General features: G+C 42.7%; 1 protein-coding gene across 4 annotated transcripts in view; it reads right to left on the reverse strand.

The window, feature by feature from the left end:
• plekhg4 (pleckstrin homology domain containing, family G (with RhoGef domain) member 4) overlaps nucleotides 1-8,233 on the reverse strand; it is a 43,951-nt gene extending 35,718 nt beyond the window's left edge. For 3 of the 4 annotated variants that reach the window (XM_076146945.1, XM_076146944.1, XM_076146943.1), the window contains exon 1: nucleotides 2,019-2,128. Coding sequence is in view for 2 of the 4 variants with exons in the window: in XM_076146944.1 (XP_076003059.1) it covers nucleotides 2,019-2,021 (3 nt within the window). In the remaining 2 variants the exon portion in view is untranslated. Of the gene's footprint in view, nucleotides 1-2,018; nucleotides 2,129-8,012 lie in introns of those variants that run through there. The other variant, XM_076146946.1, reaches the window with a different exon arrangement.
• Nucleotides 8,234-16,481: the final 8,248 nt, after the last annotated feature.

Consider the following 16,481-nt stretch of genomic DNA (forward strand, 5'->3'; position numbering starts at 1 on the left):
TGATCAAACTAAATAACTGGTCAAACTGCAGGTGCTTGTGTTGGTGCGGCTCTGCCTCACTGCTGATGTCAGCGCCGGTTGGGTAATCGTGTTCCAGCTTCCATACAACAAAACACATCACGCCATGTTTACATACAGTACAGGCGCTGTTTTTATCCACATCATTACCGCCTCTGTGTACTGAACTGGGCAGTGTACAGATTTGTAATGCCAGTCGTTACAATGATAATCTGTGCAGTGAAAGCAAAACATCCAAAGAGAACAGATCACATTATCACAACGCGTGAGATTGATCATCAATCAGGTTTTCACCAGCGGTGAGCCTCGTTGGCTCAGGTTTCTTTGAAAACACCTTCACGGTTCACAGACAGTCGGACATGTTGGAGCGAGCCTTCCTCTTCCTCCACGACATTTACTCTGAAAACTTCTGACAGACATGGAGACACATCCAGTAAAGTGATATATGAACAACCGCACACAAACACACCATGGAAACAACACACACTTTCTCAGCAGACACACTGTGACTCACTGACTGACTAACAACAGCTTCAGGGCCTTTTATTTCTTCAACTTTTAACACATCAAACTGCAGCTGCATGTTTGGAGATGCATTGTGGGAACACTCGCTGCTCCAAAAGCTCTTTAAAGCACAATGATGAAAGATTAACTCTTAATCTTTTACTGCTAAAATGTCAGCAGAAGTCAAAAATGGCCACATGAAAGATGACATTGGTGGCATGGTTTCCACTGACCTGCATTTTACGCAATTGACATTTTGAAAAATCTAATCAAATACTGCAAACAGGTTTTAACGCTCACTTGAGGTGCATTTTGAGGTGAGTCACTAAAACAATTCATTTGCAAAACTGTAATGCAAACAGACTTTGCGACTTGGCGGTTAGGTATATAGGGCGTGACAAACGTTTACAGAAGCATCGTGTGTTTGGCCTGGACCTGAAGAGGAGCTTTTGCTGAATTTAATCTGAGAAGAAGAAGAAGTGAGAGCAGACAGAAAACAACAAAAGAATTGATCGAGAACCACGAGAGGTTCTGCTCGAAGCGCAGCACAGCGCCTATAGTTGTGTCATTCCCACTCTTTTCAACAGTCCAGCTAACGTTGGCGTGATTCATTGTTGGCTGAATGCTCATCAAACATTTGGTTGATGAGAAACACGGACAGATTTGAGAATAAAATGATTATTGTTCCCTAACAGCTTTGAGATGGTGAACACACATCCTTGTTTACGTCTGAACTTGATCATACCAGATGACAAAAGCAAACCTCATTTGCATAATGCCACAAATACAAGCGTTGCCAATTCGCTTTGTACACTTATCAAAGCTTTGCCTATGTTTTGCACAGAACTGACAGCGGATCACAGCTAATAAAAGGTGTTGAAACGTAAAATACACAAACCTTAAAAAAGAATTCATCACATCTCCAAGTGAAAAATTACTTTTCATTCAATGTAATCATTCAGCCAAATAGATGTTCTCATTAGCTTTACAATAAGTTTGTACTCATCACACACTCCTCACACACTGCAGAGTTTGATTTGGTTCACACTGTATTCACTGCAATCAATCAACCACACACACACACAGAGCTGTTTGAAGACTACACCTTGGTTGAACCCCAATGTTATCCCTTCCCCCAACACCACAAACTGGCTTCAACACACACACACACACACACACACACACCATGTGCCAAGACCTACTGAGAAACATAGTAAGAAAACTGTGTTAATGATCTTACCATACTTCCTAGTGTGTGTGTTCTTACCATGCTATGTATTATGAGTCCGTGTGTTGTAAGTTTGAGCCTTCTTACCATGCTTTGTGTGTGTGTTCTGTTCTGTTGTGAATTTGTGTTCTCACATATAGTGAGTTTTCTGTGTGCTCTTACATATAGTGAGTTTTGTGGGTTCTCACATGTGAGTTGTGTGCGTTCTTGCAATGCTGTGTGTTGTTACATGTTGTGAGTTGTGAGTTGTGTGTGTGTGTGTTCTTACCATGCTGTGTGTTTTGCGTTCTCAGTTGTAGTTTATCCTAGTTTAAAACCATTTTCTCTCATCCCCACTCTCTCTCTCTCTCTCTCTGAGGTGTGTCTGTGTCCCTCCTCAGTCAGGTCTGACTTGACTTTACCTCTCTGTTGAAGCTCTCCCATGTTAAGCCCCGCCCACCAACAGCCAGTCATTCCTCTCCACCTCCACCCAGGGTCCACTCTCACTTGCCTCCCTCTCTCTCGCCCTCTGCTGTCAGTTTTTGAAACTTACCGTCAGTGTTTGGGTAAGCTTTGTTTACTAAATCATGAGCTATTTCATACATTAAATCTATGACCCTGACAACCTTAATGTACATATTCAAGTAAGCGGCAGCAGCATGGATAGTTAATCTTACAGCTGCTTGATACTTCCCTTCCCTACACATCCAGCCTTGCAATCTTCTTACATCTGACCTGCAGTCAATTTCAACATTTAAAAAGCAAAAACACACTGCAGCATCCGCTTCAAAAAATGAAGCTCCATCATCTCCTCTTCCCCAGACAAACATGGAGGGCATCGTTCAGTTGCAATAGAATCCGTAGTGACACGCTGTGGCCAGGCCGGACAGCGTGCCTGTTTAAGCCATTACAGCACTGACGGCGCCCATGTGGATGTGGCCCAGTTAAGAGTTTATATGACCTGGGGGCAAACCATCAGACAGGAACAGCTGGATACCAACAGCTGATTCTCTCCTAACCTCAGCTCTTCTCTCCTTTTCCCAAATAACTGAGCTGATTGCAGAGATGATTACACCTGACATGCACTTCAAACGGCTCAACCGCGCTTGTAGAAAAGGATGGCAGAGGTTATTGCTTCTGAAGGAGTACCTGCAGGGTTTTTCCCTTACTGTAAGCCATGAGACAATATGTTGGGTAAGAGGTACTGAGCAGTACTCAGTGAGATGTGCAGTGTTGTAGTGGGTGGAGGTTTGTGATTTATCATCAGGCTGTTCTTTTACTCCATTAGTTGTGAAAACATGAACAGACCAAACTTGCTGCCTTGAAATGGGCTTAAATATTAGACATTAGTGATTCATACAACAGCTTCACACACACACACACAAGGAAACGCTCAAACACACCATCCCTGCCGTTCATCAAACTGATATGACCGCTGCATTCCAGGGGCTTTATGTTTCGTCTTCAAACAAACTTTAAAACTGTTGTCAGTATTGTGACTGTGTGAACATCGAGCACACACACATGCACTCAATGTCTCAATGGCACAAAGACAATGCGCTTGTCACAACCTACAACGCGCCACCCAGAATGCATTTCAACGAGCCCCGAGTCGACTCATCTTCACTTTCTTCATCCAGCTGCTGGCTCTTCATGCTTCATGCTGAATTCATCAGGAACAGTATATAGCAGGTGAAACAATCAATCTGGAATGATCTGACTAGTCTGCTCTATGACCCAGAGACACTTTGTATGTTTATAAGCATGTTACAACTTAGATTCGGCCACAATAAAGACCCCAGACTGAAATCTGCATAAATCTTATCTCTCTTAAGACTCTACACGTATGTTCACCAAACAACAGAATCACATTAATAACATCCATTTTTACTGCAACGCATACAGCTTAAGCTGGATTTTCCCTTTATCATGCAGACATATTAACCCTAATGTGACCTTCACCACGCAGAGATGAGAAATGACAGCAAACCCAGCAGCAGACAGCACCATTAACTCCTAATGACGTTCCTCCATTGGACACCAGGAATGAGCGTGTAAAATAAGACAAATGAATGCTGCAAACGCTTTATTCCAGCAGGGATGTAAGTCAAATTTACCTCCTGCTTTTTAAAGTCATTATGACCCTGTTTTAAGACTTTAAACCAACACTAAACTCCCTCGTCACCCCGCTGCTGCTTTACTTTTATCTGGCTTCTGTAGAGGAGTAAACAGTTTGTTTCCCCTCAGGCACAATGATATTTTCCTTTTGTTCAGCATTAGACAGTCGAGCTCAGCCATTCATTTTCTACTATAATGGAGGTTATTCATGACCATAGCCCATGTTTAATTTTCACAGGAGATTTCATTATTTGTCCCTGTAAGCAACAAGCGAGGTCACAGACAATGACACAGAGCTTTGATTTATTAAAGAAACAAATGTGGGCTCTCATTGGATGGAGGCCTATGTGAAGATAACAGACAGACAGAAATTAGCTTGATGTTTCAAACATAGAAAAACACAGACATGTACAATACTTCAATATAACTTCTATTAAAATCTCTAAATCAATTTCAAACAAAGTGTAAACCATAAAGCACATTAAAGCATCATCTGTTTGGTGATGTGGAGACGGTAGATCGCAGTGCATATTGTGAAGCCCCATAAACACCCCTCAAGATAATTGATAACACATAAATCAATCAAACCACTGCACTTCTTCCCATCTAACTCTCTTTGCAACTAGACACACACTCGTCTGCCAACAACGCCGGACTGAACTGATCCCAGTTTCATCATCCCAAAAAAATCCTATCCTTTATCATGCCAACATCTGTCTGAGGCAAAACTGGTTCCGTTCCATCCAAGGCTTGTGATGAAAGTCTGAGGGGCCAAATCAGGTCAGGCTGTGGTGAACCACTTCAAAGGCACAGTGATGGGTGGCAGCCGGGGTGTATGTCATCACCAGAAGCCGGCCTCGTCCTTCCATTTTTTACTAGTTGCAGATACTAACATAAGTTAGAATCGCTCAAATATTTTACTTCACCAACAATACTGCTGTCCTTCAATCACGTCCTTGTCAGGCTCAGAACTAATCAATCAACCCTTGTTGGTGTGACATGAGCGGTCAGAGGTTTGGACCGAGCGCCTACAGGAAGAACACTGGTATTGATCCGTTTCTGTTAGCTCTGCACACTTTATGCTGTTCCACTTCAAAAAGCTTTGGCCTGGTCCGATCCTTTGCACCCAAGTGAAAAATCTGTCGCATTGGCTCCAGACAACCCCTGATGCTGACCTCTGACCTTTATTGTTGGCTTTGGCGGGGGATGTGGACCTAATCCATTACACTGCAAACAGCCCGTCGTCTCTCTCCAGGTCCTCCAAGTTGGGAACTGAGAGGGCGTTAATATCAGAGAAACCAATCTACCAATAAAAATCCATCATGGACCATAGACTCAGAAACCACAACACACACACCAACACAATGCATGCTGGGTAGTGAAAATACACTTCAAACCCATTTGGTTTTCTGTGGCCACTCTTCTTTAGCACAGAAACAATTGGATCCTCACAGAAAGTTAATTGACAAGAATTGTATGAATTCATCAGCAGTAACAGCTGATTGTCAAGGATAAATTTCAATCATTTTAGGATAGGATCTTGAAAATAAGGATCTGTGTTTTCCTCTCTGAGTAAAATCTTTTTTTATAGAATAGATAGATGAGTAATTATACATTGAGTCACGAGTCGCCGTCTGAATGAACCTATCAGCCAATATAAAGAGCATGACATCTTCTTCTGCATTCTATGAGTAATCATTGTAGTTCATCAGCACCGTCTGGCCTTATTTGTTCATGTACATGCTACTCCTGTCCTTGCATGAATTTAAAGCTGCCAGATACACTTTAATCAAAACGTTAAAAACAGCAAAAAAAGTATGCGTCTGAATCTTGATGTGGATCCACCTCAAAATGTGACTCACTCAAAAAAGTACCACCCATCGACAAACGTTTGTCACAATCTGATGGGGCGGGTTTGTTACACACTATATATATTTTGATCTACTGTTTTGACAGAATAATGCAAAAACCTCAATACTGTTGGAAGTTACTGGTAAATAAGCAATTAGCGTTTTTGTCTTCTTGTTTAGCCCCTCATTGGCCTTGCTGTGTGTGTGTGTGTGTGTTGTCCTTGTGCAGCGGGCTGTGTAACGAGGCCGGGACCGGGCGGGAATCACACCGGCGACCTTTTGTTCACCCGATCCTCTGACTTAATGAGGAAAAGTCCAGATCCTTCAGAAGGTCCTTTAAAGCTTTAAAGCCTCTGTGGATAATCAATACAGGAAGTCTGTGCTGTTGACTCTGTCACATAGTAAACCTTCCCCCTGTTTCCTCTCTGCCTCCGTGGTTAAACAGGCAATTAGGCGCACATGAGTTGATTTGTAACCTCAGACCCTCTGATCAATGCCTGCACAGGTTTTGAATAAACGGCTTTTAGGATTCAATACTCCAGATATATGTTGAACACAATTAATATTGTAGTGCTATTTGTTTATGGATGTGCATGCAAAAATGTTAACAGCTACAGTTACACTTAACAATACAACCAGAAACAACAGAAACCTGAGAATGTAAATGAATGAGGACTCACACATGTAGACACACACACAGGCAGGCACCCACCTGTAGAGTGGCCTCTGGATAATGACTTTACTCGCATTTTTCAAACGCCTCAGTAGGACTGAGGGTGTGTGTGTGCGTGTTGTATTTTATGTCCAGTGAAGCAGTAAAGCCAGAGTATGGATTTAGGGTGCAGAGTTGTCCCGTCACTGTGCGGTGAGGCAGCGTTCGGTTCTATGCATCATGTCTGACTGACGGCATCGAAATGACGTCAATCTCCATAACATCCCGGAATGTCCAGTCAAATGCTTCACACACCATTTTCAACCTTCCTCAAAACACACACATATCTACACCTTCAACAAAAGATGGCAGAAGCATTGCAATGTTGTTCTGAACCAAGAACTTTACTCTGCATCCAGAGCGTTGATATCTAGCTCTGCTCCACAAGAAGCACTGCAACACCAAAACAACAAGGAGTGGCCAAGATGAAGCTTTCAAGATGCAGGTCAAAGCCTCAAACAGAAACATTCTTGGAAGACGCCTGGCAGGGAGGCAATGCTGACAGAATCTGAAGCCGATCCATACCATGATCCAGAGAAGATAGCAAACAGAACAACTGGCATGACAGCAAGTTCATGGAGATGGAAGACAAACAAACTGATGTCGTCCCTTATGAGACTGTGAAAAGTATAGATCCATTGGATAAATGCCAAATACAAGTTCAACTTCTTTTGTTAGACTGAACATATTTGTTACAAGAAATGTGTCTGGATTCAATCAGGAATCTGATAAAAGTGTTGTTTGATAAGACAGAGAAAAGTAATGTAACCTGGAACTGGACTACAAGATTCCAAACTTCATTACAAACACATTTGAAACCAAAGAGCAGCAGAGTCCAAAGTCTTCAACTCAAAGCAGAGCAAAACATTCACAGATCCAAAATAATCCCATTTAGAAGTCCTCGCTGCTGATACACACAGACACAGACACGCGCACAGACACAGACATGCGCGCACGCACGCACGCACGCACACACACACGCACGCGCGCACACACACGCACGCACACGTGCACACACACACACACACACACACAACCACACACACACAGCGATCATTTTTGTGAACTGAACACTGGAGAAAATCATGTAATGAATTCCTCATGCAGCTGGATTCTATTTGTTGTTTTCCAGCTCATATAATCTGTGAAACTGTTAACGGTAAATGTTTTGCTTTCTACCGCGAAAACCAACACAACAAATACAAAACATCAGAGTCAAGAGCTGCAACGCTTAATCAAGTATTTGTTGTGAAAGACAAGATATCATTGATTATTCATTATAGTCATTTGTCACATTATCAAACGCACACAATATGCAACATGATGTCATCTAGTCCTTAAGGACAATTACTTAGACATCTATTTGTTTGTAACTTTACATGAAAAAAAAAAACTGCTGAAACAGCATTTCAAACTATTTGTGGCTGCAGTTTGCACAAAGCAAAACATGAAGCGTTTCAACACAGCCTGAGCTGAGACAACAGATAAACCAGTGGGCAGACAGACAGGGAGAGGAGGACAAAGAGGACAAGGAGGACAAGGAGGACGACAAAGAGGATGAGGAGGAAGAGGAGGCAGCCAGGTGAACAAGCAAGATACTGACCCTCTTATAGCTGGAGTCCAACTCCCAAGCAGCTGATTTCAAGTAATCCAATGTGACCGTAGGACTAACTACAAACGAGCAGAAACACTTCAGAATCACACAAGGTCACTGAGGTCACATAGCAGAACCCAGAACTCAGAGAGAAGTTTAGAGCTCCAACACGGCACAAACCAGAGCAGGCATGAGTTCAGAGACTGTCCTCTACAAAATGTCAGCCTGCAGGCTCAAACAGCTCCACCCCTCTCTCTCTCTCTCTCTCTGTCTGTGTGTGTGTGTCTGTGTGTATGTGTGTCTCTCTCTCTCCTTGTGCCTGTCTCTTTCTCCCTCTCCTCTGTTGCAGCATGTGATTGAGTATCAGATTCTCTCTGACTGTAGCAGACAGCTGGAGAGAGACGCGCACACACACACAGAGAACAAATCTATCCAACACATCCAAAGTATGAAGTATGGTACATTTACTATGAGCTACAAAATATTGTGCACTTCAATTTGCCAAAAATAACAGCACAGAATTCTGTCTTTTTATTGGCCAACAACTTGTACAAATCAACTCCTATAAAGTGTAGTGTATAAAGGTCTGGGCAACAACCAGTGGTCAGGTTTGTTTAACTGCTAACCATAGCAACAACAAAAGACTGTGAGATAACACACTGACAAACACAAAAGAAAACAAGGATGTGACTTTAATCGGGCAAAATGTCAAAGTGGCAAATGCAGCGCCACAGACAGGATGAATGGGGAAAACATTGAAAAGTGAAGTCCTGACCTTTAACTCCGATTAACCTGCCACACCTGACTTACCAGGTGTCCCACCGGGACGACTACAACAATCAACTCATCTTCAGAAAGAAGGGACAACTGTTCAAATAATCTAAACGTTTCTCTTCTTCTCGTTCTTGCTTGGCATCCATTGTGCCGTTTCCTTTACGCTACTCATTTAAACCAACTGGCACACACACAAAAACACACACACACACACATACACACACACACACGCACACACACACACACACACACTCAGATCAGCTGGGATTAAGTAACAAGTCTGCTGTCAGCTTGTGTTGTGAATTAAACACTTCTATAAATTTCTCTCATCCCCATCAATCTGCAGATATGAAAGATTTCCAGACCCGATCATTATCAATATGACAGTCAGAAGCCAGCACATGTACTCCATCAGCACAGTCCACTCCTTAATAGAACCAAATCATCACACAAAACTCTTTGTTCTCCTGCACATCAAACTACCTAATGGTGATTTTGCGTTGAACACAGCTTGGCCACAAAAACACCACAAGAATGGCAGCGCACCATGGATACGCACGAGTCTGTCCACATTCAGCGCTTCAGACAGTGTGTGTCTCAGATCAGATTAACTTTGTAAAGTATTTTTTCTTTCCTTCCTTCTTTTTCCCCATACGGTTTTATTAACCACAGTGTAAACATAGAAATACTTTGGACTACCATCAAGACGTGGACTGGTGTAAGCACAGCATGTTCGCCACGGTCAGTTCGTGCTGAACGGTCGGTAAAACGCTAAACGTTTGACCTTCACTTAGGAATGCATTTGAGATCATTTTAGAACCCATCTACAATTTTTCCTAAAGGAAGGAAAAATTAATATCTGAACACAAATCTGAAGGAGAATAACTGCGAGCACGCACTTTTCCTTTTTTAGAAATGAAGTCAAACTGAACGGTATTCAGGTATTTTGGAGACCGCACACTGTTTTCAAAAAGAGTTTCAGCGGTCCAAGTGTCAGCAAACAATCTCGCTGTGTAAAAGACCACAGAAACTCCACGTCCCAGGAAAAGAAAGAAAAACACCAAAAGTGCAGTGAGGTGTTTCCTCAATCTTACAGCAGCTAAAATGAGCCATAAATCGGGTGCGTGCGTGCGTGCGTGCGTGCATGCGTGCGTGCGCTGTAAAGCTGAGGCGCTTTGAGACAAATCACTCAGTGGAAACATCAGCCATGAAACATTCCTACATCATTCTTGCCAAATATGCTGCATTCCCAGTTGTGCTTTTATGAAACCTTATTAGGTTTCCAGAATCCACCTGCCTTTATCTTCCTCACCTCTGTTTTACAGCAGTGATGTATAACGCAACCCCAGCCCGCAAAACTCCACACTGTTTAGTTTGCTACGTGATTTAAAACACAGCTCAGAGTTTTAGCTAAAAAGGTTTTGGTGTCTGCTGACTAATAAAGGAATTTCATTTAGGTCAGTTCTCTATGATCTTGTTTGACATAACTTTAACCTTCAGGTTCTTTTCTGATGTGGGAAACATCACCAAAGGCCATTTAGGGCGACAACACAGGCGGTTTAACCACATTATGTAAACCTAATTAACAGTTGAGTGAGTCTAACTGTGTCTCTGAGCTCCCAGTGATCTTAGCAATTACACTGTCAGATCTAATTACAACTGAAAACAGCGAGAACAAAAACAAGACCTACATTTAAAATAAAATATTCCTTTAAAACAACTCAACCTTGTCTCAAACACACACGGATAGTATGGAAACAGTAAATCGGCATTATCAGTGTCCAGCCCTGTTGATGTGTCGCTACGTTAAGAAGCTGCGTCTGCTGAGTGGCAGGTGGTCGCCTGGTGGTCTGCCATGACCTTTAGAATTAAATGGACTTTCATGGTCACAGAGGGACTGTGTGTGTCCTCAGGGAGCGAATGAATGAATGAATGAATGAGAATGAATGAATAGTTAGAAGCTGAGAGATGCAGGGCCCACCTGAGCTTCATTACACTCGATGCCAACAAAGCTTTAAGAGCCTCACAAATCCACCTTTCAACCGCCTAAACCTTCCGTGTAGACGGTTGAAAGGTGGATGTGTTGTTTGTCCTCCAGCTTTGGATCTTGTCCATGGTCCGCTTCAGACCTGCAGACCAGCCAGAAAACCACACCGCCGAAAAAGATGCTAATGATTCTTTATGGTTAAGCAGAAATCGGCAAAAGGATAAATAAAGGCTCTAGACTGATATATTGAATCTGAATGAAGTTATAATTAACTTTAAGATGAATGAAGAACTGAACAAATGGTAAATTAAATACAACTTCAACGAAGAAGATAGATAAGGATAAAGACAAGGATCAACTTCACCTCAATAATACTATGATAGTGTGTGTGTAATTTTGTTCTTCTTAAAACTCCATATTGGTGTTTGACTGAACATGATTGAGTGAAAATTTTCCTTGACTACAAGCAGGAATGTTGGGTCAGTAAATGAATGAATAAATGATTGAGGGAAAGCTCATTCACAGCAGTGTGTGACAGCCCCTCTCAGACACACACACACCCACAGACTGGGAAGTGAACCAAAGAGCCTCTGTGCTTCAAGGAAACCAAAATGCTTGTCGCTGGCTCCTTCGTTGCTGTCAGTAAATGGCGACAAGATCTGGGCCAAACTGTGAATACAGAGAGCTGAGCTGGGCTGCGTTCCGCGTTTCCTCAGTGACCCTGCGCAGCTCAGAGTGAACCTGAAGCTCCTTGGACTTGCCTGGCACCTCACGTTTAGGCCCAAACTGGCAGAGCATATGATTGATGACCTCTGAGGAGAAAACGCAGCCAGTTCAATCCCATCCCCCCCCCCCCCCCATAGATTACTAACGGTGAACTTAACACAAGGATGTGCCGCCGCCGCCTCAAATACTTTTATCCAAATTGAATTAAGTCTTGATACAAATGGATGGCTGGCAGAAGGCTCTGATGGAGGAGGATCTGATTTAATGGAGGCCAACACGGGTGGGGTGTGGAGGTACTATAGCACATTTTTTGGTCATTGCTACTTAAAGAAGAAGAGGACGACGATAATTTTTTGCTATGTTGGTCTCCTTCCAGCAGGTTTTCCACTGGTCCGTTTGAGATTAGGGCACCTCACACACCTCTTGCTCAGTGTTCCACATTTCGTGCCACAATTAAATGAATTGAGAAAAACACCCAGCTGACTGAGGATGGGAAAAACAAATCAGATAACAAAAACACCAGTATGATACTTCAAACTGCTGCGTCCCTTCTTACACGCCTTTATAAGGATTCACATGAACATTCTACAGGCCTTTTCTTTGCTCCTGCTGATCTCCTCAGGTCACTGGAAGCAGCTCCAGCTCCTCATTGTTCAAGCAGCCCTTGATGGAGCCCTGTGTGAGTTCTTCCTCCATCCAAACCTTTGAGGTGCTGGCCAGACTCCCTGGAGGCTCCTTAATCTCTGACACTTCAGCTCCGCGTCCAGCTTCAAACCAGCTTTCACAAGACTGCTGAATATGGAGGGAGGTGGACCAGGGTCTGCTGGTTCAGCTAGCTCGGATCAAATCAGGACTGACTGATTGTAAGATGTAATATAGTGAAACTCCAAAGTAGAAAACACTCTTTGCCCGGTCTAACGGCATGCTATTGATAAAATGCAATTTCTTAATTTCCATCAAGCGTATTCTGTTGTGAAACGGTAGATAAGGTAGAGAAGAACACAATCAATGTTGGTGCCGGCTGTCCCGATGTTGGTGCGGTTACAGCCACTTGTACGTTCTAACCTGTACCTTCTGAACCGTGCAGCTAAACCATTTTACATGTTTTATTTCCGCTGGGTTCCTTGGGTCCATTTGCATCCATCCATATTGACGTATCCATCCATTTGGACAAAAGTAGATTTTCTGCCCTTGTTAATTTTTTTTCAATTTTCGATCTCCTCTAACAATTTGTGGGTCAATTGTCACAACATTTCACATGTAGAATATCTGGACAAAGCAAGATCTTGATATTTCGTACTGTTTTGTTAAAACTGGCTGCCAAATTTGAGTGGGCGTGGCTCATTCTTCAATAAGGGCTTTGTCTGATGAATGAGGGAACTTTTTCAACCGCGAGTCAAAGGATCATTATTCTATAACTTACAGTTCATACATTTAAAGAGACAGACAAAAGACGTCCCCACACACAACATCCATGGTGGAAGTCCAAACAGAGAGAGTAGTTGGACAATCCAATACTCTCATTCTCTGGACACAAGGTGGAAGGTGTTTTGTGCCACATGGGGCATTAGGAAGGTTGCCAGCCTCTGATACAGACTGAAAAATATATATTTATTTAAGAATGCAAATAATAATGGGTTGCTGATCTAAAGCATTGAGGACAGGTTTTCTAAACATGCACTCACATGCAGCCGCTGTCTGGATAAACAGAAAGTGATCATTATCCTGCACAGCCTCAGTGAGCCGGCCTGCTGCTCTCCAGTATAATTATCGATGCTTCTGGTGTTGATGCAAAAGTACACCACAGATAGCACGGCAACAGGTCAATAAAACAGAACATCCACTCAGTGAGGCTCTGCTATGATGGAAAATTACAGCTCTAGGCTGGCAGGCAGATCTCTGAGCGACAACACAGCTCATCACAGAAGAATGTGAGCAGGTTTTCCACCTCAGAGAACAATTTTCAGAGAGCCAATGAGGAGGACAGAGGGATCTAGGCTAAGCCCTCACAGAATAACTTCATTCTTTACTGGCTGGTCCACAGCCTGCCGATCTGTTTTCAATGCAAGACAAGAAGCATCCAAATGCGGCGCTCCATTTGAGGTTTGAGGTACATATGCTTACATATACACCTTGCACTCATGAGAAAAAAATGATACATCAATGAAGGATGAGTGGTATAACTGCATAGACCACACAGCAACTGGCAGGGACTTTTATTTTACCCTTATCGTTTCTACCAAGCTAACTTTCCCTTTAAAGACTCAAGGGCCCAACACACCTGGTACAAGGTTATGAATGTATGTAGAATATGAATGAGGGCTATTACAGATACATTATTATAAACTGGATGATAAAGTTGATTTTCAGGTTCCAAGGAATAAAGACCATAACCCAGACTGTCCACTGAGTGGTGCTGTAGCTGAGTCAGAGAAGCCCCCTGGTGGAGGTCGTTGAAAAGCCTTCAGCAGAGTATCAAGGGCCACTTACATAGAAACATCAAATCACAGCCCACGTTTACATATAAGTGCTAAACACCTGAAGGAAACGTTTTGTGCTAAATATTTTGAGGTGTCATTGCTTAAGGTGAAGTTCTGTCAAAATTACAAGTTTTGTACAAGTTCCAGTTTGTTTCCAGTCTCAGTTTCTGCCTGTTCAGTCCAGATGAACTGAACTCTGACAGTCAAAAAATCAACACTCCTTTGATGTGCGTTGAAACATAAACAGCAGATAACTTGTGAGGCAAAACCCCAATGCAAATGTTAGAGTTTAACATTTATATACATTTCCTCAAATTATTCAGCCCTAACCAGCTTTGGGTTCTAATCCAACACAACTCTGACTCACTTGCGGGGAGGTCTGCAAGCTCCAAAAATCACACCGCCATTAACATTAACATTACATTAACATTACGATCATTTGGCAGACGCTTTTATCCAAAGCGACTTACATTACATTATATTACCACCCTTCGCAGAGGGGGGAGCAATTGAGGGTTCGGTGCCTTGCTCAGGGGCACCTCGGCAGGGACTCGAACCGGCAACCCTCCGGTTCTTAAGCGGAAGCTCTACCCACTCGACTACTGCCTCCCATATGTTCATGTTAGGATGTCTGAAGGAACCAAGTAACTACAGCCCCTCCAACAGCTGCAGACATGAGGAGGATTCAAACACAATGACTGTGTGCATTTGTAAAGGGAGAAAGAGAATGTGGAAGCTGAACCACAGCACTAATCAACTGAACCAAAGTCACGGGCATGTCAGTCCCAGTCCCCCGAGTACAGCCAGCCTGCTGTCTGACTAAACCAACAATTTGCTCTGATTTACAGCTAACACAAGCTATTACATCAGTTTAGCTGCACTGTAGAAATAACGAGAGACAACTTGAAGTGACCTGGTTGACCTCAAGTGCTTAAAACATTCTGCGTCTTACCATGTGAGCTGAGGGGCCAGGCTTTGTTCTTCTGCTCAAAGCTGCTCAGTCAAGTCCAGGCCTGCAACTGAGAGCAACACTGGAGGCCAAAATCACCGACCTGCATATGGACAGAAACACAGAGCCTCTAACAGACGTGACGACAGCATTGTTGCTCACAGTGAGGGAACATCTGCTCAAAACGCTCCTTTATTTGTCACTAGGAGCTACCTAGGGGTCTTAAAAATATCAAGACAAAGACACTCACACATTCCCAGAGCAGAGCAAAGTGTTCAATGTTTAGCAAATCAGGACAAAACCCTTTGATGAAGCTGCATAATTTGCATAATTTTTCACGACTTTATTCTCGGTGTGTTAATTATCCTGCCTCAGTACTGCAGTTGTCATCCGCTTCAAAAAACAACTGTTCTCAGATCTGTGGCTGCTCTAAGCCCTCAGCTGTTGTAGTTCCTCACAGTTAATCCTCTGAATCGCAGCCTCAGACTTTTCTGACACTAAGGTCACTTAAAATAAACACAGATCTCTCCAGTGAAATCACAGACCAGCAGCTCTGTGACGCTGTGAGGCCAACGAGCTCCTGAATGTGGATAAAACAGTTTTTCATTCAATCCTGACCTGATGACAACACATACAGAATATGATACATTGTTGTCACATTTTTTACATACTGTAACTACCCCACATATAACGTTAAACATTTTTGGCAAGGATCCCTCAGATCTTAAGCACCAAGTCCATAGGACAGGTGGAGTTTCCATTACAGCCCAAACTCAAAATTTACTATTAGTATTATTATTATTATTTAAAATCGAATGTTACAAAAAAATTTAAATTCCTCACAGTTGTAGTTAGCTGGTGTTTCATAAGTATTTAAGTAAAGACAGACTTTTTCGCATAACCTATTATGAGACCAGATGGAGATGGTCGTTGCAACCAAATACAACCAAACCTTTTGCTAATTTTATAGCAAATTGGACAGGACAATAGTTATGCACGTAGACACGTTAGTGGTTTCTGAGGGTTTGTTTTAACTTTGACTCTCATTGCCAAGGAGTGTATTTGCACTTGGCAACCCAGATCTCCCCAACCTCCCATTTGAAAGGAATGAGGAATTATTGGAAAGTTTCCCGTAGACAAATCTGTCAAAAAGGTGAGGTTCAGTGTGAGCCCCCACATCCTGGCATGTCAACAGCTGGGCTCAAATGATGGTAAGGGATGTGGAATAACACCACCGGGGAGATACAAGTGCACTATTGTATTACAGTTCCACTTCATTATGTGTCATAACAAGGACGTAGGACAAACAAGCACCAGATGGCACCCTGCTCCTTTGGTTTTATCCACGTTCATTGCCAGATTTCAGGCATTAAGAAAATTGGGGGATTGGAGTTCACTGTTATTACTGCTATTTATCATGTTTTGGATCAATATTCATTCGCCACATTCTATTCTATTGTTATAATTGTATTTCGTGTGAATCTAGGGGGGTAGCTTTCAAGATAGGAATAGTTATTTTGACCACATAGCTAGCTTTGATCCTGACGCCACCACGGTGACTC

This window comes from Genypterus blacodes, unplaced genomic scaffold (genome assembly GCF_046128005.1).
Source record: "Genypterus blacodes isolate CSIRO-AG114 ecotype Tasmania unplaced genomic scaffold, CSIRO-AGI_Gbla_v1 ptg000036l_1, whole genome shotgun sequence".
In the NCBI taxonomy this organism is placed as follows: domain Eukaryota; kingdom Metazoa; phylum Chordata; class Actinopteri; order Ophidiiformes; family Ophidiidae; genus Genypterus; species Genypterus blacodes.